At 50.5% G+C, this 27,129-nt stretch overlaps 9 protein-coding genes across 9 annotated transcripts; 6 read left to right on the top strand and 3 right to left on the bottom strand.

Moving 5' to 3' along the window:
- Positions 1 to 211: 211 nt before the first annotated feature.
- On the top strand, positions 212 to 930 carry BO79DRAFT_280006 (uncharacterized protein; the record flags this gene model as incomplete). The annotated part of the gene is made up of 2 exons (XM_025688021.1): positions 212 to 509; positions 619 to 930. The coding sequence occupies 2 exons, from the start codon at positions 212 to 214 to the stop codon at positions 840 to 842; spliced, it is 522 nt and encodes a 173-aa protein (XP_025533711.1). The 3' UTR covers positions 843 to 930.
- A 2,172-nt stretch (positions 931 to 3,102) lies between these two features.
- Positions 3,103 to 3,393, top strand: BO79DRAFT_260756 (uncharacterized protein; the record flags this gene model as incomplete). Its single annotated transcript, XM_025686418.1, has 2 exons — positions 3,103 to 3,251; positions 3,315 to 3,393. 2 exons carry the CDS (start codon positions 3,103 to 3,105, stop codon positions 3,391 to 3,393), a joined length of 228 nt encoding a protein of 75 aa, XP_025533712.1.
- An 889-nt stretch (positions 3,394 to 4,282) lies between these two features.
- BO79DRAFT_212231 (RNP domain protein) lies at positions 4,283 to 5,618 on the bottom strand. The gene has a single exon (XM_025683163.1). The coding sequence runs from the start codon at positions 5,431 to 5,433 to the stop codon at positions 4,288 to 4,290; it is 1,146 nt and encodes a 381-aa protein (XP_025533713.1). The 5' UTR covers positions 5,434 to 5,618; the 3' UTR covers positions 4,283 to 4,287.
- A 1,605-nt stretch (positions 5,619 to 7,223) lies between these two features.
- BO79DRAFT_212233 (NADP(+)-dependent, decarboxylating phosphogluconate dehydrogenase) lies at positions 7,224 to 9,734 on the top strand. Its single transcript, XM_025683164.1, has 5 exons — positions 7,224 to 7,393; positions 7,807 to 7,943; positions 8,006 to 8,457; positions 8,520 to 8,948; positions 9,005 to 9,734. Exons 1-5 carry the CDS (start codon positions 7,377 to 7,379, stop codon positions 9,443 to 9,445), a joined length of 1,476 nt encoding a protein of 491 aa, XP_025533714.1. The 5' UTR covers positions 7,224 to 7,376; the 3' UTR covers positions 9,446 to 9,734.
- A 227-nt stretch (positions 9,735 to 9,961) lies between these two features.
- BO79DRAFT_205835 (anticodon-binding domain-containing protein) lies at positions 9,962 to 11,752 on the top strand. Its single transcript, XM_025681874.1, has 4 exons — positions 9,962 to 10,528; positions 10,669 to 11,155; positions 11,205 to 11,256; positions 11,327 to 11,752. Exons 1-4 carry the CDS (start codon positions 10,395 to 10,397, stop codon positions 11,359 to 11,361), a joined length of 708 nt encoding a protein of 235 aa, XP_025533715.1. The 5' UTR covers positions 9,962 to 10,394; the 3' UTR covers positions 11,362 to 11,752.
- Positions 11,753 to 13,268: 1,516 nt separating this feature from the next.
- Positions 13,269 to 14,158, bottom strand: BO79DRAFT_223037 (uncharacterized protein; the record flags this gene model as incomplete). The annotated part of the gene is made up of 4 exons (XM_025683585.1): positions 13,269 to 13,322; positions 13,467 to 13,583; positions 13,728 to 13,890; positions 14,034 to 14,158. 4 exons carry the CDS (start codon positions 14,156 to 14,158, stop codon positions 13,269 to 13,271), a joined length of 459 nt encoding a protein of 152 aa, XP_025533716.1.
- Positions 14,159 to 17,654: 3,496 nt separating this feature from the next.
- On the top strand, positions 17,655 to 19,886 carry BO79DRAFT_78038 (putative nucleotide-sugar transporter). Its single transcript, XM_025689734.1, has 2 exons — positions 17,655 to 18,390; positions 18,452 to 19,886. Exons 1-2 carry the CDS (start codon positions 17,938 to 17,940, stop codon positions 19,823 to 19,825), a joined length of 1,827 nt encoding a protein of 608 aa, XP_025533717.1. The 5' UTR covers positions 17,655 to 17,937; the 3' UTR covers positions 19,826 to 19,886.
- A 397-nt stretch (positions 19,887 to 20,283) lies between these two features.
- BO79DRAFT_241567 (DNA-(apurinic or apyrimidinic site) lyase APN1) lies at positions 20,284 to 22,300 on the bottom strand (the record flags this gene model as incomplete). The annotated part of the gene is made up of 5 exons (XM_025685133.1): positions 21,737 to 22,300; positions 21,643 to 21,679; positions 21,477 to 21,596; positions 21,287 to 21,421; positions 20,284 to 21,193 (listed from the first exon to the last, which is right to left on the bottom strand). Exons 1-5 carry the CDS (start codon positions 22,215 to 22,217, stop codon positions 20,284 to 20,286), a joined length of 1,683 nt encoding a protein of 560 aa, XP_025533718.1. The 5' UTR covers positions 22,218 to 22,300.
- A 494-nt stretch (positions 22,301 to 22,794) lies between these two features.
- Positions 22,795 to 26,617, top strand: BO79DRAFT_260762 (putative checkpoint protein kinase (SldA); the record flags this gene model as incomplete). The annotated part of the gene is made up of 3 exons (XM_025686419.1): positions 22,795 to 23,784; positions 23,889 to 24,336; positions 24,411 to 26,617. The coding sequence occupies 3 exons, from the start codon at positions 22,795 to 22,797 to the stop codon at positions 26,615 to 26,617; spliced, it is 3,645 nt and encodes a 1,214-aa protein (XP_025533719.1).
- Positions 26,618 to 27,129: the final 512 nt, after the last annotated feature.

A 27,129-nucleotide genomic window follows, 5' to 3' on the forward strand; every position in this document is an offset into this window, starting at 1 on the left:
TCCTATACACTACTACTATATATACATGATCCTCTCTCTACTTCCTTCTGGGCAGCTTGACTTATTATTCTACGATATAGTATACAAGCAGCATCAATGTTGCTGGGTCTTTCATAAGTACCATTTAACACTTCTGTCGGTTTTATATCCACTACCAACACAGAAAAGAACATATTACAGTAGCACCCATTGCTCTCTCACCAAAGCAAACATGGGGACTTCTACTACGAGTCTATCAGACGATAGACTGCTCAGCATAAGCCGCACCGAACCATCATCCACTCCGGTTTCTGAGAATGAGCAGCAGGCTATTTGGAAAACCTGCTCGGTCTTCCAGAGGAAGATGTTCTTGGGGGCTACCTATTTCAGTGAAATTGATATGACATCAAAAGATTTACCAGTGATCGTTCGCGCAAAACTGTTTCGATCACCGGGAAAAGACGCCGTGACCATGGAAAAAGTCCTGGATTGCAATCTGGGGAACTCACTCGATTGCACCCGCGTCGGAGGTATGCATGAACCGCCTATGGATTATGTCTACTGCGAGGTCCTGTACCAGCCTATCATGACTTAAGAAGAAGTGTATTCTATATGGGCCAGAGGATACAGTTATTGCAGACGCCGCGGAGAAAGATATCCACGGCATAGCCACAATGGCCGCGCATGCAGATACACATGCCGCACACTCGAAGAGGGAGGTTCCATCGATTCAGAACCCGGCCTTCTCTCGCTTCTGTCACGCCAGAGGTACTCCAGCTACTTGGCTTACAAGCTGGGTAAGATGCAGCAGCAGGTTCCATCGAATCCGATTCCTGGCCTTCTCTCGCCTCTGTCATCCTTGACAGACTGTGTTGGACGGACGGGACGGCGTGAGTTCCTCAGTCGTGCTATCTTACCCAGTCACACAGCCACAGACTGAGCGAGAAGAAGCAGCAACAGGTTTCATCTATTCCGACATGGGGCCCATTGTCCTCCCCTTGGAAACAAGCACCGAAAAAGCACTGTCGACGTCCCGGTGAACTCGGACAATGTCCGACCATCTATGCCTTGACGAGAATCTGGCTTGGCCAGGCCCCTCCCTTTTCTTACTCCTCTGGCAGACTATCAGCGTATATTAGGTCCTAGTCAGGAATGCACTTTCTATCCGGGGAGGTCTTCTCGCCGATGAATATGACCTGGGGAAGAGGGTGACAACCCTAACTGCCATTAACGAAGACAGTGCGACCAACGTCATCCACCGTTCCTCCCTCATTTTGTGCTCTACCGCCATAATAATACATAGTTCACAGAGATCGAAAAGAATGTTTCGCAATCATTGTTTTCAACGGCCAGGCCGTCCACACTGCCGAACTGGCACACAGACAGGTGGCCATATTCGCGCTCGCGTCTACCTAATCGAGAGGAAGTGATCCAATCACCTCCGATGTGACTCGTGCTAGTAAAAATGAAGTTATTTCTATTCATCTCCAACCTTCATTTCCTTCTTTTTTATACCAAGCTGCTATGGTATCAGTAACTTCGAAGTGCACTCAATTTCCACCACGACCTTCGTTACTCGACCCTCTTGCCCGTCTCGATGCTAGCGGCACCCCAGATAAGCTGCACGATTATACCGTCCTCGTATGCCACATGCCCTGGTCGAGATATTCTCCAACACGATCGCGAAGTCCGACAATGACGACGACCGCTCATCTCTTAATGAAGAGAAGAAACGCAGTATTGAAGAGCTACAGGCGACCTGATAGTCACCTACAATAAAATATATGGCAAGATATAAATCATAGCAGATTAACAGACAATCAACGCTACCAGCCAATAGCATGTCCGACAAAATTGAAGATAGTCCTAACAAATGCTCATTGAGTACTAGTGCTGCAGAGCATCGGGAATGATGGGTCCCATATCTACAAGTGGGAGTTGAGTCTGGCAGCACTGATCCAGAATATATTACATACCATTTGAACATCCCAAACTCCATGAGGTACGCTCAAGGTGCTACTACGCCAGCATATAAGCCGGAGTGTATATATACTATGGCTGATAAATCAATTAATTCCAACGGGTTAACTCTCGCGGCTTGATGGTATCTGCCACCTTGAACAGAGTCAGCTTTCTAAATAGTTCGTCTTGCACTTCCACAGAATCTTCTTAGCTCCCAGGTTCAATTTATATCATGATCTGATCAGCTCACCACGGCTCTCGAAAGGTTAAGCAGAGCGATTGTCGAAAGTGCGCAGAGATGTACGCATACATACCATGAGTAATGAGCGGCCTTGCTCAGGATCAATGCCAATGTTTCTGTGGTTATGGAGCTCGTGGAGTTCTGATCAGTGTGGTGCACTGAAAGAAAAAAAGTGTCGCTATTATCACGACATATGCAGACCAGAAGAAAGAGTACGTCCGCCGAATGATGAAGTTACCGGGAGGCTCAATATAGCTTGGGAGGACATGGTAAAGTTGCTACTGTTGACTCAATGCAGGGTCGCGCATACAGGTTAATGTCTAACTGGAGACCAGGGACATGGACTTCTGGGAGGGCCTGTAATGTGATAACCTCAACCCGGAAATATGGAGGATTGCGTGTTATATGTTCAGGAATGTACCGAATCTAGGAGAAATTGTCCAGTATAGGATTCTTATAGCGGGTCTCCAAACTAAGCGATATCTTCTTCCGTACCAGGTGTACGGTGCCATCTGAATGTTGGCGTGTGAGGTGACGACCTACTTGCGCGGCGGATTTTTGGCTGATGACGTTGGCTATGGCAAGGTTGGTGCTCTCTGTTTTACCGTGTTCCATGTCCGCCAGCTAATTTTCTAATCTAATAGACACTCATGACCATTCTGACTGTGCTGGCCTTGAGATGGATTGAAATTATTATGCAGCGAGCTTGCGCCAATCCTTACACCGGGCTTGATGATACTCCCTGCGGACATGACACAGACTTCCCCATCTGATATTACTGCTGACTGAGCGCGCTGAATCATATACTCTCCAAAATCCGCCGGGGCGCCAACTATATCTCCGTGGAAGCCTTCCTCCTTAGAAACTGGATCAGGGAGTAGGAGTTGACTGTCGATCCCAACGACCTCCATATCCGCGCAATGGTCGTGCTCCAGGGATACGCGAGGACTCGCCAATCGAATATCCCGACCTGGCGCGCGTCGCCCGCTGCCCTGGCCCGTCCGTTTGAGGACTATGTCCGCCAATTATACCGATGGGTAGAGGAAATCCTGTTTGAAGACGACCATGCGTGAGTACAAACTCCATATCATAATATACACCCATTGCTGACATAGTCTTTATCCGGTTATAGTCCTCCTGCTCGGCCTGGTGATAATGCTGAGAACCCCCTCGTCGTCCCCGAGATTGACGATGAAGCCGCCACTTCTTGATGGTGAGTACCCCCCGGTTCATAACACGCAGGGTTACGCTGACTCTGGGGGTTGTAAATAGGCGCGTGTAGGTTTTCATAGTAGACCCTTCGTTGAGATCCTTAGATATCAAGTTCGCCATGGGATGAAGTAGATGAGATTTCTGGCAAAGCATAATGTTATCTAGCAAGATATACCGACGTAATCAATTAGTTCAAGCACAGAACTGCCAGAATAACTACCTATGGTACTCAAAAAAAGAAAAAGAAAAAAAAAAAAAAAAAAAAAAAAAAAAAAAAAAAAAACCGGGACTTTGTAGTTTTACTCCAGTAAGGGCTTTAGCCGATTAACGTGTTCCAACGCACAGTGCAGATGCAGCTTTTCATGCCCGGACTTGAGAAATGATAAGCGGGGCAATTGCAGCGGGCTGAACGAGTCGAAGTTCTAGAAGTGCGAAAAGTATAGTATACAGTGAGACTTGCCTAAACGGGGAAGGGGGGTTACCGTGACCGGTGTCTGTTAGATAGTGGTAGTAGCTGATTGCTAGTTAGTTATATCGAGAGTAGTCGAAGATTATCTAACTCAGGACAGCAGTTTGGCTGACTAGTAGATAGAAGATCAAGTGTTTCTATAATTATGTTAGAACTGATTTTCGAGCTCCCGCGGTAGTAGTAGTATTTCGTTTTCCCTCCCGTGACTGCTGTAGCCGATACTCTATATTGCTGATGTACTCCGTATAATGACCCTGGGACACTTGTCTAATTGTTTCCCGAGGCATCGGTATCATCCTGCTGCTCACGATTTATTTATACATTGTAGCCGTTTTTTATGCTAATAGAGGGGTTTCTGCTTAGCTTTATGCATTATAGTTTATTCGATACACACTAAGTTTTTGAAACATACAACATGACTCCTTCATCCGATAATCTTGAGTCCTCCCTTAGTCTTTCCGTGCTTTTTGACGCCATCATGCTTGACCTTACCACTGCCGGAGCCACCACCCGAACCGCCGCCACCACCATGCTTCTTCCCATTTTTCGTGTTGGACACGGGACGGACTTCCGTGGTGGCTCGTCGGAGCAGAACCGGATGCGAGCCAATGTACTTGCCCTGCATCTCTCTCGCGGCCTTGAAATAGTCGTCGCCGTCGCTGAAACTGACAAATCCGTAACCCTTACTTTTCTGGGTACGTTTGTCGCGGATTACTCGGGCCTTTTGAACGGAGGTGAACTTGGAGAATGCCTTGAGTAGCGAATCGTCCGTGACTTCACCAGCCAGGTTGCCTACAAACAAGCGAAAGTGTGCGGGATCCCACTCGAGGAGGGTCGAATCGGACCAGGTCTGACCACCTCCGGCACGAACCACAGTCTTCGGTGCAGGCTCCGGGTTACCCACGGTGGGTGCTGGCGTGTTAGCCGCTGTATTGGAACCGGATGGGGTGTTGGCACCAGACGCGGGACCAGCAACACCCGGGTTAACACCTGGGCGACCAGGAACCTTGCCGGCTACGGGCATCTCCTCCTTGTTTACATAGGCACTCTGCCACTGTGCAATCTGGGCTTCCGTTTCAGGGTCCAGCCCCGATTCATTCCGGCCAAAGTTCCTCCCACGCATGCCATAGGCGCCTGACTGATCCCCCCCTGCTGGCGTGAAGGGGTTTTGAATCCGAGGTACAGACGGACCGTATGTGTTATCATTGTACTGAGCGGCCCCGTAGTAAGAAGGGCCGCTTTGATATGAAGCTTGCGCCTGAGGGTAGTAGCCACCGTAACTGCCCGTGGTCGGTGTCGAATATCCGCTGGATGTAGTGGGCGGAGCGGACACGACGGGGCTGCTGGTACGGTAAGATTGACTCGAAGCTACTGAGCGAGGCTGGAATGCTGTGATGGCGCTGTAGCCCGGTCGAGACCCGTTTCCGCCATAGCTGCTGTTTGCGCCTGACGGTGCCGCCGAATATGCAGGTTGAAAGGTAGATGGTGAGGCTGCGCTTGCTGTTGCCGGTGGCCGGGGAGGGAGAGATGACGGAGCTTGTCTGAGACCTGGAGGTGGCGGAAAGGACATGATGAACGGAGAGTCCGATATATAGTATAGAGAGAAAGGTGGTGGATGATGTGATGCGCCGTGTGCAAACTAGCAGCAGACACGTACCTTCAGGGTTTGACTGACGCAGCAGTCATACGCCAGACGTCACGCCTGAAAAAGGTTCCGAATCTTGATGAGAGAAAGGACTGGTGACGAGCCTTTCTAGATCTTTCCTTGCACTAGTACAGAGACAGGTGAGTAGACAGGAGGAGAAGTGGTGGTGGAATATCTAACAATTCCTTGCTGTAAAGTGTGAAGAGGCGACGGCGGTGCTGATAGTCAGATGGGTAGTGTATCGAGTGATTGCGAACCGTGTGCTGTTGGAAGGTTCGGGTTGGCAAGTTTGGTGGCCCAGGTGGCCCAGATGACGGATGAAGTCCAGCGCGGCAGGAGAGAAAAGACCGCATGAATGGTTTTTCTCGCCTCCCGTTCGATGCAAACCGGGCATTGCCTATACCACGTGACTTGAACCATAAGAGTCACGTGAAACAGCTGGCCGGCCAGGCTGACCTCCTGAGTCAGCCAGCCAAGCACAACTTTTGAGCCCCCAACGGATTTCCCACATGTGATGCAACCCCCACCCTAAGCCCCTTTGGGAAATGCAGTAGCCGACCGCCGGGGGGGAGGATCGTCCCTATAGGAGGACATCGTGCCAATTCCATCACGAGAGGAGAAAAGACCAGTGCGGGATGAAGATAAGAAGTCCCCGGAAATAGCGGCCAGTTTCTCCGGCTTATGGATTTTCTCCTCCGCGGGGGTCTAGATACCCAACAATTTCCGATGGCTGGGATACCGAAGGGCCATCGAAAAGCAGAACATACTAATGACAATTGACACACTACATACAGGAGGAAGTCCGATGCCGTACCCGATAGATAGGCATTATTGATACACTAGAATGAGGTGATGGAGGAACCACTGTCTGAACCAACAGTAACAGTGAATTACTGTTCGTAGTTAGACAAGATGCGGAAAAGTGGAGGGGAGACCGATTTATCCGCCTCCGAAGGTGCTTCACCGAACGTGTTCTGGGAAGTCTGGGAATTTCGGTCCCTTTTTTGACTGTTGCTGGGCCGATGTAGGAATTAGGAAACGCGGGCTTTTTTACTTGCGTTACGGGCGTATTTTGCTGCGGCCGGCAAGTGCCCCTCCATGCCCCGCCATGTTTGAAGCTCCTTGCAACACCGTCATCTCCGAACATGTCATCCCCAGGGAATCAATTGGCGATTGGAGTCGAGTACTGTAGTGTCTGTCATCAATAAGGAATTGATGAAACTGAAATCTTCAATCTGGAAGAAAGAATAATGTAGAGGTCGTATTTTACGAGGATGACAGTGAAAATGGTGGGGGGATTTTTATAGCAGTAGATGGAAGTAGTATAGTATGTATGCATGCTTGTTGTATTACCCAAACCAAATTTAATTTCAAAGAAAGAACAGCCATCACTACTACATATTAGATATTCCTTACTATAGTTACTCACATAACAATAATTACTCACCAACAACCATCTATCCGCGGGCTTCCATGTATGTTCCGGTACCAAACTCCCTCTCCCACCGGTGTACTGACTTAACTACTACTAAGTCTTGTTCACCGGAGGACTCTGCTCCTCTCTTGCTCAGGTGCTGCCCCGCCCTCCGTCCCACCATGACGGAAGAGCTGCTCCGTAAGCCGTCCAGTTGCAGCGAATCCTGCTCTGACATCTTCGAACGCCTTCTCCCTTTCGCTCGCTTCTCTTCCTCTTCCTCTCTTTCCCTTTCTTCCCCTCCAAACTAAAACCTTCCTCCTCCTCTCCATCTTCCTCTAGGCAGTTAGTTCTTCCTGACTGTACATATATCCACCACCTCCCCCTCTCCTCTACTTTTCCACCTCTTCCCATATCTCCATCTCCAGAGTCTCATACCCCCCACTATTTCATCATGGCTGACCAAGCTGTGTAAGTACCCTGCGGTTACCATTGTTCTCTCCTCCTTTCTTCCCCTATCCCTTTCCAAGCCTACATGTCCCTCAATCATCTGCTTTCCCCCACAGCTTGGTACCCCTCCGACGCATCAATGTATGAGCCGGGAGAGATTCAGCTGTTCGTGAGTCAGCTGGAGAATGAAAAGACTGCTTCATATGGCTTCCAGGATCCATCTTCCATTGTTTAGTGGTGATGGTGCAATGGACCGCCAGCTTCGTGGGGTTTGCGTCTCGACGTCATAGTAGCGTTAGAGGCAACGCAGCTTCACTCGTCACCCCCCCCAATTGTCACATTTCTGCCCAGCTATTGACAGAGGATTTGGCAACTGACTTTAGCGCCCGTCTCGCCGGCATCAATGTCGGCGCTCCGGCGCGTCCTTTGCCTAGTGCTGATTTCGGTCTCATCGGTCTGGCCGTTATGGGTCAGAACCTGATCCTTAACGCTGCTGACCACGGCTTCACTGTTTGCGCCTACAACCGCACAACCTCCAAGGTTGACCGCTTCCTTGAGAATGAGGCCAAGGGTAAGCTCGCTCTGCCAGGATGCATCTCGGCCCTCGGATCGACTAACATTTCGGATCATCAGGCAAGCCCATCGTCGGTGCTCACTCCGTTGAGGAGTTCTGCGCCAAGCTGAAGCGCCCCCGTCGTATCATGCTCCTGGTCATGGCCGGAAAGCCCGTTGACCAGTTCATCGAGTCTCTCCTGCCCCACCTTGAGAAGGGTGATATCATCATCGACGGTGGTAACTCCCACTTCCCCGACAGCAACCGCCGTACCAAGTACCTCGCCGAGAAGGGCATCCGCTTCGTCGGCAGCGGTGTCTCCGGTGGTGAGGAGGGTGCCCGTTACGGCCCCTCTCTCATGCCCGGTGGTAACGAGGAGGCCTGGCCCTACATCAAGGACGTCTTCCAGAGCATCTCCGCCAAGAGCGACGGCGAGGCCTGCTGCGACTGGGTTGGTGACGAGGGCGCTGGTCACTTCGTCAAGATGGTCCACAACGGTATTGAGTACGGTGACATGCAGCTGATCTGCGAGGTAAGCTTGAGTCCATGCAATGATTGAATATAAGTGTATGGCAACTGACTCATATGTTATAGGCCTACGACATCCTCAAGCGTGGTCTTGGTCTCCCCGCCAAGGAGATCGCCGATGTGTTCGCCAAGTGGAACAAGGGTGTTTTGGACTCTTTCCTCATCGAGATCACCCGTGACGTCCTTTACTTCAACGACAACGATGGCACTCCCCTCGTTGAGAAGATCCTCGACAAGGCTGGTCAGAAGGGTACCGGCAAGTGGACCGCCATCAACGCCCTCGACCTTGGCATGCCCGTCACTCTGATCGGCGAGGCTGTCTTCTCTCGCTGCCTGTCCGCCCTCAAGGACGAGCGTATCCGTGCCAGCAGCCTTCTCGACGGCCCTACCCCCGAATTCACCGGTGACAAGCAGGCTTTCATCGATGACCTCGAGCAGGCCCTGTACGCCTCCAAGATCATCTCCTACGCCCAGGGCTTCATGCTCATCCAGGAGGTAAGTCTGTCCACAGTATGGTTAACATCCTTTCGGCCACTGACAAGTTACTATAGGCTGCTCGTGAGTACGGCTGGAAGCTGAACAAGCCCTCCATTGCCCTCATGTGGCGTGGTGGTTGCATCATCCGCTCCGTCTTCCTCAAGGACATCACCAACGCTTACCGCAAGAACCCCGACCTTGAGAACCTCCTGTTCGACGAGTTCTTCAACACCGCCATCAAGAAGGCCCAGAGCGGCTGGAGAAACGTTGTTAGCAAGGGTGCTCTCTGGGGTATCCCCACCCCCGCTTTCAGCACTGCCCTCAGCTTCTACGACGGCTACCGCACCCGCGACCTCCCCGCCAACCTGCTGCAGGCCCAGCGTGACTACTTCGGTGCCCACACCTTCCGCATCAAGCCCGAGCACGCCAGCGAGACCTACCCCGAGGGCAAGGACATCCACGTCAACTGGACTGGACGCGGTGGTAACGTGTCTGCGTCCACCTACATTGCCTAAACGAAAATGCGATGTAAAACGCTGGACGTGGAGCCTCGCACTGGTCTAGCATGGGAACAGGCTGGGCTAGAAACAGGAGAGTTAACTAGTCGGGCTCCCCTGAGCACATAAACAAGAATGATGACGATCAAAACGACCAGCAAAACAGGAAATGAATTTCTATTATATTTTCATTAACATGTATCTAGATGTTGATTTTCTTTTTCTTTTTCTTTTTTTGATGGGAAAAACGTATGGAATGAAATAGTCTGACGTTTCTTTTCACCAGTATTTCATACTGTAGTATAATAGTAGATTTAATAATCCTGAATCCTAATGAGTAGTGGGACGAATAAAGGATGTAGTTCCGAAGAGACAGAATAACAGTTGGGGCTGGTGAAAGAGCAGCCAACTGGTGGTGATTGCCGGAGGTGCTGTCCGCCCTGGACTAAACCGGATTGGGCGACGGGAAGGTCGTGACTCCCTTTCGGCGGCCATCGTGTCAATCCAATGGTGCACAATCACACCACCATTCTGCCCAACTACATGCCAGGACGCTGAGGAGCTTTCCTCCCGGGCTGGTTGTACTTTATTGGCGTCGTATTCACTTCTGTGTTTGTTGTTTTACTGGATATTTTATGTCTTTACTTTTTGTCGTTCCTTTACCCAACTACGACTAAGCTGCGGTTCCCGCCCGTCCCACTTTTGCTTGCTCCGCGCTCGAGTGCCATCGTCATTGCTGGTAACGACCGTGGCTTCCACCTAGCCTGGAATCCCATTCCGATCGATCATTTCGACCTGCGCTTGACGTGACTAGCCCTCACCGTGAGCAATCGTGTGCTTGGGGCATTTTAGACTCATTCCGCCTTTGTTCCCCTGCAGAGACAGCCCAGCTACTGCCTGACTGTGGAGCCTGTCCTGTCCTGCACTGCTCTTGGTGGGATAGTTCAACTGTCTCCTGCCCGAGCATATGGCAGATAACAAGCGCCACAGCGTGGGAGCAAGAACATCTGCACAGGGATCGTCTGGCGCAACTGCAGGCCAGGGAATGGCTGGTGCCATGGTGCCTTTGGAGGTGGCATTGAGCCGTGCAATTGGCGCACGGTAAGCCTCGACCTATCATAGCACTGTTGAGCAGAGTTCCGTCTGTCCAGCAAGTGCTAGCACCTGCATCCCTTTGCCAGAAAGCCTCTGGATGGATGTATAGAGATCTCAAGTTCATGCTGATGTTGTGTTATGTACAGTGTTCGTATCAGTACATCTCCGGTCGCCTCCACCATTGAGGGGACTCTGTTCACAGCCTGTCCGATCACAAACCTCGTTGCCATCAATACTGCCGAAGAAGGCAAGTCACAGACCGGCGATTACCACGTCATCCCGGTGTCGCGCATACAATCCTTCCAAGTTCTCTCTTTGTCTCCGTCCAACACCGATGGGGCTTCTTTCTCTGACGCCGTACCGCCTTTGCACGCACTTGATATTCGCGCTCTGAAGGCGCGGGAGGCCGCTGCTGTCGGCAAGCTGCAGGAAGGTGAAGCACGTCGAGGCAAGGGAGTCACCAAGGAGGCACAGGATCTCTTTGACGCATTCAGTCGCACAATGCCGGCCCGTTGGGATGGAAGCAAGATCATCGTAGCCGATGCCGTCTCCATTGCGGCTCCTTACCGCCCCGACGACTGCCGGCCGCTTGTGGCGGGTGACACGGCTGCTCTTGCCCGAGTACGCATGGTGGTAAGTTGGCCGTATACCACAATACAGGATTTATCTGACAGTTGGATAGCTCGAGATGGAGCGTAAGAAGATTGAACTGCGCAACGCGAGTGCAACTATTGGTAAGCCTAATACCATCCGTTTGGGACGGACCCGCTTGTATGAGCATGGCGACTAACAGTCTGACTCTAGGAGCCGGTGCTGCTGGACAACGTAAAGGGGGCTGAATACGACTTCCTATATTTTATTACCCATCTGAAAGGCTCCATTTTGCCTCTTAGGTGCAGTGCCGGGGATGACTTGCGTGGGATCCATTTATCCATGAACGCAATTTAGCGAATGATAAACCGGAGAATACGAGTTCTCCCTGATTGTCAATTATACACGGAAAGGATTGCGCGAGGGGCCATGGTCGACGGTCCTTTAAGCAGGCGCAGACATGGACAAGGGCGGCATGGCTCATACAGAAGCGGACTTGTACTTGACCAATGCTTGGTGCAGCGGACAAGCTTTCTGTCCTGGAAACCAGCGCATCATATAGGTCGGGAATGGAGCCTTGCCTTCTGGCATGTTCTTTAGATTTATTTCCATTAGATACAGGGGCGGCATGAATATGAGACCTATCTGATCGATTTATCTCCATTCTATGAACGACTACTGTATTAACCAGTTGTGCCATCAAGCAGCACATGTCCCATCAAGAATGACCGTCTCCGTACAGAACAACAATCTACACCCTATCTCCGTCTCGGTAATCTTTTAAAAAAAGAAATAGAATTCGATAAGACCACCAAATGGAGTCAAAATTGAGTTCCCTTTCTCCGACAAAGCAACGACTGATTATTAGTTGCTTGATGTGTATATTGCATATTGATGGGAGATTACTTATGGGAATACAATAAGTAGTTCTGTTCAGCTGAGGTTTACCTTTGGTACTATTGAACCACTAGATGATTAGATCCGGAAGAGAGAGAGAGAGAGAGAGAGGTAATGCTTTTTGCTGGGATGTGGGGGTGAGCATATAGTGCGTGTGCTGAGTGAGTTGATTAGATTGTGCTTGACGGTCATGCGCTTGGGTTAACCTTACCAGGCTTATCTAGTATAGTATATTTATTGGTCTATGTGTAGTGGTGCAGGTAGACTGCTAGCTGCAGTTGGGTAATGGATTGGGTGGATAGTATATCAGAGATAACACACACACTCTCTCTCTATCAATTATAACAAACACAGCATAAGAATCCTCCAGTAGAAATCCCTACTATAATCCGAGCAACAAAAGTAGCCAAACAACTGGTAGTAGTACTTATCACATAGTAATATTTCAATTGCACCAATTCCTATACTGAATCTCTGTAACTACCATAAGCCCCATACCCCCACCCCTTCTTACCAATTACTATAAACCCCCTTCCCCCTCCTACAAGCACTCGGACAAGGCGCCAAGGCCCGTCCACTCCCCTTACATCTCCCACACTTATGCCACAGATTCTTGACCCAGCTGCCTGCACCCCTGCAACTCGGACATGTCACTCTTCGAGCGAAGAATGTGCCCGTGTTCACGACCGTCGTGCCCCCGCATCGATCGCAGACCGTGCGTGTCGATTTCCACCATCCGCCGGAGCCTTGGCAGTTTGCGCATGTGGTTGTGATCGCGCCGGTGTTGGCGCACGTGGGGCATTTGCGGGGCATTGTTGTTGTCTAGTATCTCTTGGTTGTTGGTTGGGGGGGGGGAGGGAGAGGAGGTGTATATGTGATAAAGGGAGGTAGCTGGTTTTTGTGGGATGAGGGTGTTAGTTGCAGTATACTGGTTATTAGGGTTGTGTGGGTTGTGAGTAAGTAGAAGGGGAGGGTACAGTCTGATATGTTGTGACTGTGGATGATGTTGATGTTGGGGGTATAGGAGGTTGATAGGGAAGAGTATTCTTTGCTTATTAATTATGTCTTGATTGATGAAGGTCTATTCCAACTGTTAGTACCAGATGAAGTGATCTGGTTAGATTTGAATTGCTAGTTATACTATTTATTGACCTTGCGGCTCTGGTCATTTCACATTGCTATAACTGCATAGACTAATAGACAAGGAATCGACCCCAAGGTCAGTTGTATAAATATAAGAGCATTAATTATACTACTTCTAGTCCAGAACCATGCTATACCATTCAGCTACGTAGTTGGTACAGTGTGAATCCTATGCATAAAAGTTATCTTATGCTTGAAAGCCAAGAAACCACTTTACAAAGTACTCTAGTCTCTGGCGCGTGGAATGGCTCGGACCGAACCCCAAGAAAAATCCTTCAAGTTCTGGCCAGTGGCATACTCCCACATATCTTACCTGCATGGACCACGTATCTGTCACGAGGTGAAGTTGATCCTTCGGCGTGATGAATTTAGGATGATGTTTGTTGGAACCGCTTGTAGCGCATCTGCCTTGCGTGAGGTAGATTGTAGGCTGTGGTTTGGTATATAGGGTGGTTTTATGGGTTGGGTATTAGGAGGTCATATGGAGGGAACTATGGTCATATGAAGGGAGGGAATTATGGTGGTGCAGGGTGGTAATGGTTCGTGGTCTGTTGGAGATGGTATTGAGGCCTACTATGGGAGTTCTGAGAAGTAATAATCTGAGTAGTATTGAGAGAAGAGTATTGAGATGCTGAGCTGCTGTTCCTTTGATGGTTGTTGATGCGGCATGTGTACATTGTCTGTAGTATTTCACTGCGGGGAGTTTGAGATCTAGATACTGCAAAAATAGAATTAGCCTTGGAACTCGTAAGTTAGTTTAATTGTCAACCCTATCATTTCTTGTCATATCGAACCCCTTGGGACGAAACAAGAGATCTCCAGTAGAAAGAGAGTGAGAGGGGTACAAATGTTATAATTATCTCTCGAAATATAACATGACCTTTTCCACAGAATCACTTGAAGTCCCACATGCACGTGGGAGATTGTGAAAGGTTCCACGAACATGTTCGCTCTTCCAGGAAATCGTCGAGTTGCACTTGTCCTCAGTCCTAAGAATGTGATCATGTTGATTCTAGTTGGTCAGCGTAGATACTTGTGTGGATGGACAGGAGGACTGGAATAAATCTTGAGTGCATGCACAAGCATATTTGTGACATTGGTCTCCATTGTCCGTCTCGTGGTTTCGACCTATACCATACCCAAGGGTTCACGTCATATAGATAGCAGGTTTATATCCCCAGAGTGCGGACTTTTTATGCTTACACAAGATTAACTTGCTTTCATCTGGTCAGAAGAAATATCTTACTACTATATTTTCTATGGTCTTCAAACGTTAAGAAGGCTTTCCTCTTCTTCATATATTGAGATCCTATCCATGTATGGAGTAGTAAAGTATAATAACGGTTACATACTAAGTAGTGCTGTGACCCAACAAGAAAAAATCTCTAGAAGAGATACACTTAACCACCTGTATGATAGTAACACAAATAAGGAAAGATAGATAAACCAGGAGCTACGATATCCACGATATTCGGGTGATTAAATTACTCGCATGTTGGATGTGTTTATATTGGCAACATCAATACAATTTGGAATAATATGCAGTTAACTGTTGTTTGGTTGTTTATGTCCTCAAAATAATAACTTGTTGTCATCGACTGAGAATGCCAAGTTGTATACGTTCAGTGCGTGCTTCAGAGCGATCAGTGAGTGCGCAGGAGAGCTGGACGGGACAAACAACTTCAGTAATGTCACTACTATTATTTTCTCCGGAGAAATAATATCAGCAGCGGCTTATCTACTAGCCCCATGAGAACATAACTAAACTTTCAGAGATGTTGAAGCGTGGCTGACTGACAGACAGACAGAGAGAATTTCAATAAACTACTGTGTAGTAGATAACTTAGTAGCTCGAACTATTGATTGCATTGCGGGAGGAAAATAGTGTGATGAGTGACAATGACTTAGTCTGTGCTTACTGCAGCTGTTCAGCCCTCACATACTAGTATGGAAAAAGGTTCAGGCAAGGCAAGGGAGTGTTGTAGAAAAAGAAAAAAAGGCAAAAGCCACAATGGAATTCTCCGAGCCGCTTGGACCCATTGTACTTTGATGTACAGTAAAGTAGTCTAGTAGTACAGACTCCGTGCATAGTCTAGCATAATAGCATAAGCAAAGAAAAGAAAAAGAAAAAGGGTATGGAAAAGAAGTGAGTGAGTGGAGTGAGTGCATTCCGGGTTCCCTGCAGCACCCGCCCCTCTTCTTGCACCAGAATCGGGATCATCAGTGGATCATCAGATGCAGGTTTAGCATCATGCAGACTGGGCTATTGTATGAACTATGGGATTAGCTAACGCGGGTGCAGGGCTGCATGAGATTGATAGTTTTGTGTGTGTTTGTTCTGTCGATGAGAATCATTTTAGGGCATGGTCTGGTCTACTGTGGGATGTGTTGGTGAAGTCTGCATGGCATAAGTGTGATGACATGATTTGATGGGTGGTGGCGATTGAGACATGGCGAAAAGGAAGGAAATAATGATGACTCAATGAGTTGAGAGGAAGTGGATACAAGGGACAGAAGATCATTCTTCAAACAAATGATCGGTGTTGGGGCCACCCCGCATTATTGATGGAGATGATGGGATGGGATCAGCATACTTTGTGCTTTGAAAGTAGTCTAGCTCTCTCTCTCTCTCTCTCTCTCTCTCGCTGCTGGAGTGTGACCCAAATGAGGGGGCACCTGCTCTGCCCAGGTTCTGGGCAATGAATGGGGCATTGAGAGGGGGACAATGGCATACCTCACTAGCCATATGCACCTCATTCATGAAATCCTATCTATCCAGTCTAGATACCTTGGCTGGGGTGAATTCTATCGGAAAGACGGCCGTCTTGTTCCTGCCGAGGATAAAAGGGAAAAAAGGACCAGAAGCGGCCGTGGATTATTGCATTGGGCGGCACCCAATCAGCCCAGCGATGGGGTCGTGTTTAAAGTTGGATCCAAGGAAGCTCCGAGTCGATTCAGGTCTAACCGCCAAGAGTCGGTGTGAATAATCTATTAGTTGTGATCATGAGAGACGGCACGAAGCGCCGTTTTTCTTCTTTTTTTTTTTCTTACGGTCGGAAATAGTTGTCGACCAGTGTAGACATCAGTAGTAGTAGTAGTAGTAGTAGTAGTGAGGTGGTGGATGTTTCACTACATGTCTACTGTTACTTACTAAATAGTACTGACTTGCCAACAACCATCGGCTATCCGCGGGTTGCTGCTGTTGCTGCTGCTGCTGCTGCTGCTGCCTGATCGCGTGAGGAGATGCTGGTTTGATCCCTCTCTTTCTTGCTACCCTTAGGAGGGAATTGATGATGTTGTTGTTCTTGTTCAATCCTCATATCTTCTCCGTATCAATTGATCGATCGATCTATTGTCTCCACGAGTGATGAAGCTGAAAAGCTCCAGTCGATCGCCAGCCATGGATGATGATCGAGTTAGTCAAGTTAACTCCAAGGGAAGCAATTAATGCTGACCCCGGATCGGCCGGAAGGGACCAAAGACCCGAAGGAATCTAGAAAACGAGGATCCCCGCTCCGAATCTGGGAAGGTTGGCTGATGACTTGTCGAGCTGAGCAGAACATCCAGCATCATTTGACAAAGTAGTAGTAGTACACAATTCTTGACTAGACTAACATTGTTCCAATAGGGGCAAAACCACACACAGGACAGGACAGAAGATGAAAAACAAAGGGCCCTTGGTTGAGTCTTCTTTTTGAGACGCGGATGGATGGTGGATCCTTGTGCCTGACCTTTTCGGACGGTCCTTCTTTTCTGTCATCATTTCATGATTATTAACCTTCAGCAACCAGGTGATGCTCGTATCCCTAATCGACCAGGGGGAGAGGATTAACTAACTAACTAACTAACTACTAGTGGACTATCGCGCTATGACGTTGGAGAGGCTGTGGCTGTTGGCAACAACATTCATATTATTATGATTCTGATGATTATTATTGTAATAGTAATAATCTTGTTCGAATTTCTCTGTTTCCCTTGGCGAGAAAAACAATAATTTCAATATCCACTTTTGGGTTGAAACTGGCACTACTAGTACTGTTTAGACTGTGACTGACTGACTGCCTGCCTGCCTTGACTCCCTCTTCCTCTCTCTCCCTTTGCCATTCCATTCCAATTCCCCATTTTCCCAAATGCTCATTCTGTTTCTCCGTCTCAACTGGTTCATCCTGCCGTGCTGACTGGTTGTGTGAATCCCTCCTTCTTTTTCCTCCTTTCATTTCTTTTTTGTTCCCTATCCTGTTTTTCTTTTTCCTCCTTTCGCGTGCTTATCCCGCCTCTTTCCTGGCTCACTGTCTCTCTCTCTCTCTCTGCCGCTATCAACGGGGACGGCGTTCGTGCATCGGTCGCCCTTGCATCCCCCATCCTTTCTCCTCCTGCTCGGGCTGTCCTGCTGCCACTCCTGTCTATCTCTCTCCCACACACACACACACCCTCCCTTGACATTTTCCTTTTTCTCTCTCGTGACTCTGATTTGCCTTCTTCTGCGTGAGCTTTTTGTCAACGTCCCCACTAAGACCAGTCAATTCCCTCACCGGCTTTCCCTTCATCACTCTCCTTCGGGCATCCGGTGCCCCTCGCCATTCTTCACCCTCGCGAAATCCCTCCCCTCCGGTCCTAAAACTAGTATTCTCCCTCAGCGCTGGCCCACTTGAGACACATACCCTAGTCCTACCTTTCGTCACTGATGGGGCTCGCGCCATCCTAGCGACTACCCTCCTTTCCCTCTCCTTATCGCCCTCTTATATCGTGCGCCGTCCCGCCCCGACGGCACTCCCTCTCCGACCATGGGTGTCTCCCCATCTGGCAATCATCATCGACGGCGGAGTTCAGTGCTAGCGGGCGCTTCACAGTCAGCTCCAATCGAACACCGGGACGATACTCCAAGGGCCATTGGAGACCCTGCTGGCTCCAAACGAGAGGAGCCCAAGTCCTCGCAGGCTGAGGACGCCGACATCTCCGACCTGTCCTCGATCGCAGAGAGCTTGGAAATGGATTATATTAGCTCAGACGACGACCTCCATGATGACGAAGAAACGGGTCTCACAGCGAAGCAGAGACGCCAGAGGCGCCGCAGAAGGCAGCAGCGTCGACAGTTGGATGCCCGCATCGCCGACGTCAAGGCCTCCAAGCACGATACATTACCCTTTGGATTCACAGATAGTGATGTCTTCAGGAGGCTGTCCATAAATGCGGGCTTGATCCTACTGTGGTATTTCTTTTCGCTGTCGATTTCAATTGTGAGTTGCTCCCGTGCGCGGATTTCATGGCTCACATGCTAACCCCCGTCGGTCTTGGTAGTACAACAAGTGGATGTTCTCCGATGACGATGTTGTCTTCCCTTTTCCCCTCTTTACCACGAGCTTGCATATGGCCGTTCAGTTTACCTTTTCATCCATTCTCCTATATTTGATACCCTCCCTGCGTCCGAAAGCGCCCGTTGCATCCACACCTACAGGTTCGCCCGTGAGCGAACATGACCCCCATGAGTCCCGACCGGTGGTCACCCGGTTATTCTACCTTACACGTCTCGTCCCCTGCGGTGCGGCGACTTCCCTCGATATTGGTCTAGGAAATATGTCCCTGAAGTTCATTTCCCTCACCTTCCTCACCATGTGCAAATCATCCGCACTAGCATTCGTCCTTCTCTTTGCCTTTGTTTTCCGCCTCGAAACCCCATCCGTCAAGTTGATCGTGATCATTGCTACGATGACCGTGGGTGTGGTCATGATGGTCGCCGGCGAGACCGCTTTCAATGCGGTTGGGTTTATCCTCGTCATTGCATCCGCCTTCTTCTCGGGCTTCCGATGGGGCCTCACGCAGATCCTCCTGCTACGCCATCCTGCGACGGCGAACCCGTTCTCGACCCTCTTCTTCCTTACGCCTGTGATGTTTTTCTCCCTAATCGTCATTGCGCTGGCGGTAGAGGGGCCATTGGAGATCATCGCCGGCTTCCAAGCCCTGGCGGCTGCCCGTGGAGGCCTGTTTGCTGTCTTCCTGCTGATCTTCCCTGGTATCCTGGCTTTCTGCATGATTTCCTCTGAGTTTGCGCTCCTCAAGCGCTCCTCGGTCGTGACGCTGAGCATTTGCGGCATCTTCAAGGAAGTCGTCACCATCAGTGCTGCCGGGGTCATCTTCCACGATCAGCTCACTGCAGTCAACATTACGGGCCTGGTGGTCACCATTGGCAGCATCGCGTCCTACAACTACATGAAGATCTCTAAAATGCGCTCAGAATCTCAAAAAGGCGCGTGGACACGGAGTCCTAACCTGGACTCTGAGGACGATTCCGATCCGACTGGGGAGCGCGGAGAGTACAGTCGGATCCGCAACCCGGAAACGAGCACTTTCCAATCTCCGGGCATCCATGTCGACGAGGACAATGTGAATATTACTCCTGAGGATGACTTGACCGCTGGCGGTCGGCGCTCATTCCGTGTTCGTGCCAGCGGCGCTAGCAATGCGCTCGGGTTAAGCATCAACACCACCAATCTCGGGGATCACGATAGAAATTTCTCCCCGCGAGTGTCGGCCCCCTCGCCCTTGAAATCGGCGCCCCCAGTCATCACTTCCCTGGAAGCTGAGCTTAACCGGACAGCTTCCGGCCCTAGCCTCGGTAGCAAGCCCCAGACATCTCCAGAACGGGCTTCACCGGAAGGACGCTCAGCTACCTAGACGAGTAATTCTGGAATAGCTGTTTCACGCATTTTCACCATGGTTCATGGGACCACTGGTATGGTTCGACCTGAATTTTGCTTCCCTCCTTTTCTTGATATCCCAAGACCCCTTTGTCGGTCTACAACGTCATGGCATCAGCGTTTGAGTTCGTCGATGGTCGCAGCACGTTTCTGATTTGGATGGTCCTTTTCATTTTATAACGGCGGTTCTGATCAGCATGCCTAGAAATCGGCATGTCTGGAGTACATTGGGCGTCCCGCACATATTGGCAGACGATGTCTGGTATAGACAGTGATTTATCGAGTGATACCATGTTATCTATCTCTTAGCTCTAATGGAGCTTAATCGCATTGCAGTCTACGTAATATCGATGTCGAAGTAGAACACTCTACTCCAATATTATATACCATTCACACATCATTCTGTTCATACATTTTAATACTCCATACGTAGTACTATTTCTCCGAACAACTCTGACACCCCTCCTCATCACTCCCCTCCCCATCACTCTCATCCTTCCCCTTCTTCCCCCTCGTAGCTTTCGTCTTCGTCTTCGTATTCCCCTTCGCCTTCCCACCCCCATTCATCATCTCCATCAACGTCTTCTGCCCCTTCTCCTTCTTCGCCGCCCTCTTCGCCTCCGCCTCCATCTTCCGCTCATACTGCTCCATCTGCTTCTCCCGCATCTCCCTCCCTTCCTCAGACAACTTCGCCTCCAACGCCCGGAACTCCTCGCCCTCAGGATCCATCCCAATCAACGACTCAAGCAGCGCGATTTCCCCCGCCCAGACGTTAAAATCCGGTACTAGCTTTGCAGCAGCTCCAGCCGGCTTCTTCTTCTTACCCTTGGAAGACCCGTCCCCTTCCTCCTTGATATCTTCTCCCTCGGGTCGATCAATCGGCGTCTCCAAGATCATGGGTAATCCCTCGAGCCGCGGCTCGTTCATGACGTTGTGGAATGCGCGGAGACCCAGGAATCCCGTGCCGATGTTGGCGTGTAAGTCGCGTTTACTCCCCCGCGGGGCTTTCGAGTCGTTTAGGTGCAGGGCGCGCAGGTATTGGAGGCCGATTACGTCGGAGAATTCTTGCATGAAGGAGGCGAAGCCTGATGGGGAGGTGAGGTCGTATCCCGCTGCGAAGCTGTGGCAGGTGTCGATGCAGATGCCGATTCGGTGGTGGTATTCTTGCGGGATTTGGGATAGGATGTCCCGGAATTCGTGTAGGTAGCCGCCTATTGTGCTGCCGTGGCCGCACATGGTTTCGAGGACCGGGGTCACGGTGCTGGTGGCGGAGAGGGCGGGGGTTAGGGCCTTTGCGAGTCGGGTTATGGCTGAGGCGTGCGGGGTTTGGTTGGCGCTGCCGGGGCTGTGGGGTTGGGGAGTTAGTTTGGAAGTTCTTTTGGGAGTTGGGTAGGGTGGTGAGGTAGAGGGTATAGATGTGGGGTTGTTGGGGGCGTACTGGAAGTTGTAGAGGGTGATGCCGAGGGCTTCGCAGCGGCGGAGGTCGTCGAGAAATGAGTCGTATGCTTGCTTGGCTTTGGTCTTGTCTTCTTGGGCTAGATTCACGAGGTAGGAGCCGTGAGGGAGGATGTGTCTGGTATGGTTAGATTGGGGTGGGTAAGTAGGTTGGTGTGGGTTGGTAGGCTCACTTTGCGCCGTCGTATTTGTGCTCGATGCAGAGATTGCGGAATTGGTCGCGGTGGTCATCTTGGAGGGCTGGATTGTCCCATTTCCGCTGGGACTTGAGGAATAGGGCAAAGGCGTTGCCGCTGGGAGGGATTAGTGATGGTTGGTTGTGATGGTGAGTGGACGTACCCGATGTGCATGCTATTGTGAACCGCGTTGAAGACGCCTGTAGCACAGCATTGTAAGCATCATATCAAGGCTGATTGTATCTAGTAATGCCAACCTTTGGCGGCGCTGACATGAGCGCCTACGCACATGCGCAGACCCTGCGCGCGCGCCCTCAATGGTACCATATCAACTTCTTCCTTGGTCTTTCTCTTCCTCGTAACCTTGGCCTTCACCTTCGGCTTCTCAGCCGCTTCTTCGTGCTTGACCTCGTCTTCGTCGTCAATGTCTGCTTCGACTGTAACTGTCTCTTCCTCCTCAACCTCCTTCTTCACCGAAACGACTCGACCACGAGATTTCCTCGGTGTCGCCTTGAGGCTCTCAGCAGATTCGGTCGGTGCTGTGCGAGCAGTGGATTTGCCAGACGGCGACTGCGTTCCGAGACCTTCGACGGATTTAACGCGCTTCGATCTTCGTAGCGGGGAGCTCTGTTCCTGAGCGTCGTCTGGCTTGCGCTTGTTGCCTCCCGGTTCGGGGGAGCGTGGCGGCTCAGTCGCCACTGCGGTTGAGGCTGCTTTTCGGGCACCGCGTGGAGGCATCGCAGCTTGTCTAGGGCACTTCAAGGACTATGAAGTCACCCGATCTGGCCAGTCGTTCTGGAATGGTGGGATGGCAGGCGATGGTGGGCCGTGAAAGACAGCAGGATCGGCCCGGCGGTTTGACGCGGTCGACGCGAGCGGGAATTGCTTGCTTGAGGCGATTGCTTGATTTGGATTTCCCACGCGTTGTATTGAGTGGGATATGAGATAATTAGACGTGTTTGGATATTAGTAACTGATTTGAATCACACATATATCCTAATAAGTTAGGGATTTTCTCAAAGAGCATCATGAACATCTCTGTAGCAGCGGCAGCGAATATTACCCGATATGGACTAGTTCCCATGTGACTGGTCGTCGAGGTAACGAGCCATAGTGGGACTAGCGGCTGTTTATCGATAAACTGCCCGAGTCGGTCAATCCCATTCATTCAATCTCCTCGAGTCCCTTTGCTTCATCTCGCCAGCCCACCATCTCGACATCTTCACCGCTATCATCGCAAAGTTACTACGACCGATCAATAACCACCCTCCACGCACTCGTTCTGATCCACTTCTCATCTTTATTTGTCGCCGCAATGGCGGCCAACGAAGACCACGTCAACTTCGACATCATCGAAGGCCAGAAGGAGAACATTCAGTCGCTACCAGGAGGCCGCTCAGCAAGAGAGTTGGCTCGCATCTTCTCTCCGCGCGAGTCTACAGACATCTTGGCTACACCGTCGCCAAATGATACCCGCACAGTGAATGATGGCATCCGCCAGGAATACGAAACAGAATTGCAGGCCATAGGAGAATCGGACGACCCACTGGATATTTACGACCGATATGTGAAATGGACGCTGAATGCTTATCCAACCGCCCAGGCTACAACTGAATCCGGCCTTCTGCCCCTCCTGGAGCGTGCCGTGAAACACTTCCTCAACTCCCCTCATTATAAGAACGACCCCCGTTACCTGCGCCTGTGGCTCCACTACATCAGACTCTTCTCCGACTCACCCCGCGAGACATTCGCTTTTCTGGCACGCCACCGCATCGGAGAAGGACTTGCATTGTTTTACGAAGAATTTGCGGCCTGGCTGGAAAGTGCAGGAAGATGGACACAGGCCGACGAGGTGTACCGGCTTGGCATTGACAAGGAAGCGCGCCCCGCAGAACGACTTGTGCGCAAATACAGCGAGTTCCAGCACCGCTACGAAAACCACACACAGGACAATGGCCCCTCATCGCCTGCCCTACCGGCTGTGCGCCCAGCATTGGCTGCCAAGGTCGACCCCTTCGCTTCGGCCTCTGCGGAAGAAGCCGATCCCCAGGCCCAGCGCCCAGCACCCGCCCGCAGCGCTGCCCCGAAGACGAAATCCGGCAAGCCGAAGATGGCGATCTTTTCCGATGCCGATTCACCCAGCCAACCAGCTGTCAGTGCGCCGGCACAAGGGTGGGACAGCATTGGATCGATGCATGACCGACGGAAGGAGAACAAGGTTGAGGCAAAGCCATGGGCAGGAGAGACTTTGAAGGCGGGGAAGAAGCCGGCACCGGCACAGAAGATGACGATTTTCAGGGATGAGGTAAGTTCAGGTTATTTTACCTACTCTTTCTGATTTCCGTATATTTACGATCACAGGACTAATTGGTGGCATGAACCGCATTGGTTTACGATTTATGTATTCAGTCAAATTCAAATTTACAAGCAAAAGAAGCATTGCAATCGAAACATGTTCCAGAGCATCGCGTAAGGGAAGCGGTTAACCCACGTACAGGGAGAAGGGAGCGCGTGTTCGTCAACCTCGAAGCAGTATACCCAGACTACAAGAACCCGAATCATGAAGTGAGCTTCGAGGAACTTAGAGCTATCAGCCGTGGCTGGATGGGCAAGAACTGGCGGGCCCACAAAGAGCCCCTCAAGCAGATCTCAGGCAATGCTGCTTCTGCGGAGATTCCCTCCGAGAACCCTCTTGAGCATGGCCTTGAAAATGACTTACCACAACAATTTAAGCAGAAGTTGACTGTCAAAGATGCAGAGACCCACGACCCCGAACGGGGAAATTCGGCCCAGGAAAGCAAAACCAACAAAGCGCGGAAGTTGAAGCTTCGTGAAGTGAAGGGAGAAACACAGACGAGTAAGTATCTACTTTGTCTCATTCCGTACTTAATGCTCTTTCATTCAGTGTCTTCTGTACTAATCCAATTGAAGTCAAAATGAAATTTGATTCGCCCACTGGAGGCAAGATTCGCCGCAAGAGCACTGCGGAGCCAACCATGACTATCCACACCCGCGCTGCAACAGACGAGATCTATAGCATCTTCAATCAGCCACTCAAAGCAGAGACCGAGAATGCAGAGAGTAGTGACTTCGATGACGATGATTATACGAGCGCTGGAGAGAGCACGGTCACTGGTCGCATGTCTGCTGCATCAAGCGACTTCGGCGATGATGATACAACCTTTCATAAGTCGTTTGTCGAAGGTGACGAGGATGGGTTCGAAGATAACACTCGCGCTGAGAGTGTGGCAGATGGAGAGTGGACGCAGTTCTCGGCTTGTGATGTGCCGAATCTGGGCGCTGCTCATTCACCTGCCATGCCGGAGGACTCCACATACCATGGCAGAGATAACACAGAGCAGTTCAATGATGCAGATGAGAATGGCGAAAGGCAGCGATTTGTTCCCCAAATGCCTGAAGATTACAATCCACCATATGGCCCTTATCGAGACCCCGCAATCATGGCTCAGAATCGACTGCCTTTCATGACACCAATCGTTGAACAGACCGAACATTCTTTGTCAATGACAGCAGCGAGAAACAGCCTCTATAATGCGAAGACGCCGTCGAAGCCCCCAATGGGCAATCTCTTGTTGTCGAGCCCATTGCTTCCTGCCACACCTCACCACGATGACTTCCCTGATATTCCTGAAGACGTTGCTCTCAGCCCCACGATGGAGAAGTTTCGAACAAGCTTCAAATTGAGCCCCCTGAAGGAAATCACTCAAACAGGAGTAGTTATCAAGGATGAGCTGTGCAACCCCACTGACAGGGATATTCGTAACACGATTCTTCGGTCATTGCAGCCTCCGCTGGAATCGTACCCTGGCTACCACGGCCACCCGGACATGGACACTCACTATGGCTCTGAGATACAGCGATACCTCAAGACAAGCCCAAAGCGTTCAAGAAGCGGGGATGAGGCATCTTTCGATGTTCCCATCCTTGAACTTCCAGGTGCTGAGAGAAGCTATATCATCAGGCGTGAGCTCGGTGCCGGTGCTTATGCGCCGGTCTATTTTGCAGAGAGCATCGACAGTCTACCTTCCGACTCGGAAACCGACTCCAACAACAGAGATTCCCACAACCCTAGTCCCATTCGATATGACACACCCCGTCACGGCTTCGAAGCGATCAAATTGGAGGTAGGACCACCCAGTGAGTGGGAGTTCTACATGATCCGCACGGCAAACGAACGATTGAGCCAGCATCCCGAATACTCCCGCGCCACTGAAAGTATCATCCGCGCACACGAGCTTCACGTCTACAAAGGAGAAAGCATCCTGGTCGAAGATTACCGTGGACAAGGAACATTGCTCGATCTCGTGAACCTCATCCGTAACGAGCCGATCTCAGCCACCACCAATGCCGAAGGTGGAATAGACGAAGTCCTGGCCATGTTCTTCACAGTAGAGCTCTTCCGTATCGTCGAATCCCTTCACTCCTGTGGCATCTTACACGGCGACATCAAAGCCGACAACTGCCTCGTCCGCCTCGACGACAAACCCGTCCCGCCTCCCTCCCTGATCGACCTAGGCGACGAGATCACCGCAGACCCACGCGAAATTCACTACTCCCCCCGGGGCCTCCACGGCTGGCGCAACAAGGGTCTCTCACTGATCGACTTCGGCCGCAGTATCGACATGCAAGTCTTCCAACCATCCGTCCAATTCGTCGCCGACTGGGAAACCGGCAAGCACGAGTGCAACGAGATCCGCGAGAAGCGACCCTGGACGCACCAAATCGACCTCTACGGCCTAGCAGGCACCATTCACGTCATGCTCTTCGGGAAGTACCTCGAGTCCATCCCCAGCGGCAATACCTCGGAGACAAAGACATACCGAATCCGCGAGTCTCTGAAACGCTACTGGGAGCGCGACATCTGGAACGACGTCTTCGACCTCCTCCTCAACCCCGGCGAAGAGAGATGGGCTCAACTGGAACGCGCAGGCCAAAACCCTGCCGCTATGGCCAGTGAGAACGGACCTATCCTCCCCGTGACAAACTCCATGCGACATCTCCGCGAGAGAATGGAAGCTTGGCTCTTCGCTAATGCAGAGAAGAAGGGTCTTGGATTGCAAATCCGGAAATTAGAGGCTATTTATGCGGAGAGGAGGAAGCGCTTGGAGAAGTGTTAATCCGAATGCTTCTTTATCCTTTGTTCGCCTTCTTTCACTGTTCCCCTTACAACTCCCACTCCCACCCCCTTTGTCCTTTCACTAATAATCCATCATCCCCCTTTCGACGATGCACGTGACACGTACGTACGCACTTTATACCCCCTCTTGTCTTTTTTCTATTTCTTGTGTTAGTCGCAGCGTTGGCGTTTGGGTTGTTGTTTCACATTTACACATGTGTACTTATTTCCTTTTTCTTATTTGTCTGTTACTATATTATAGTGGACTTTGGTCTGGATACATATGATATGATAGTTACATACATTGCATGTTATGCATTGTAGATTGTTCTGTTGTAGGGAGTTCGATGAGTTAGGGTTAAGTTGCATCTCATCTAAGAGACGAAGTCTTGGCAACGGTTTTACGGGGTGAGTTGTTACAGATGAAATGGACAGTCTCGCGATAAAGATAGATATGAAGAGACACTGCAGGGCATGCCAATATGTCCAGTGTAGGCAGTTGCGGATGGGGTC

The sequence above is a fragment of the Aspergillus costaricaensis genome, assembly GCF_003184835.1.
Source record: "Aspergillus costaricaensis CBS 115574 unplaced genomic scaffold BO79scaffold_72, whole genome shotgun sequence".
Lineage (NCBI taxonomy): Eukaryota > Fungi > Ascomycota > Eurotiomycetes > Eurotiales > Aspergillaceae > Aspergillus > Aspergillus costaricensis.

Bases quoted from the DNA above. Each gene is read 5' to 3' on its own strand.
- BO79DRAFT_212231 (XM_025683163.1), bottom strand. From the start codon at position 5,433: ATGTCCTTTCCGCCACCTCCAGGTCTCAGACAAGCTCCGTCATCTCTC.
- BO79DRAFT_212233 (XM_025683164.1), top strand. The intron at 8,458-8,519 runs GTAAGCTTGAGT...CATATGTTATAG, and splicing joins ACATGCAGCTGATCTGCGAG to GCCTACGACATCCTCAAGCG. The intron at 8,949-9,004 runs GTAAGTCTGTCC...AAGTTACTATAG, and splicing joins GCTTCATGCTCATCCAGGAG to GCTGCTCGTGAGTACGGCTG.
- BO79DRAFT_205835 (XM_025681874.1), top strand. From the start codon at position 10,395: ATGGCAGATAACAAGCGCCACAGCGTGGGAGCAAGAACATCTGCACAG. The intron at 11,156-11,204 runs GTAAGTTGGCCG...ACAGTTGGATAG, and splicing joins TTGCCCGAGTACGCATGGTG to CTCGAGATGGAGCGTAAGAA. The intron at 11,257-11,326 runs GTAAGCCTAATA...GTCTGACTCTAG, and splicing joins CAACGCGAGTGCAACTATTG to GAGCCGGTGCTGCTGGACAA.
- BO79DRAFT_78038 (XM_025689734.1), top strand. From the start codon at position 17,938: ATGGGTGTCTCCCCATCTGGCAATCATCATCGACGGCGGAGTTCAGTG. The intron at 18,391-18,451 runs GTGAGTTGCTCC...CGGTCTTGGTAG, and splicing joins TTTCGCTGTCGATTTCAATT to TACAACAAGTGGATGTTCTC.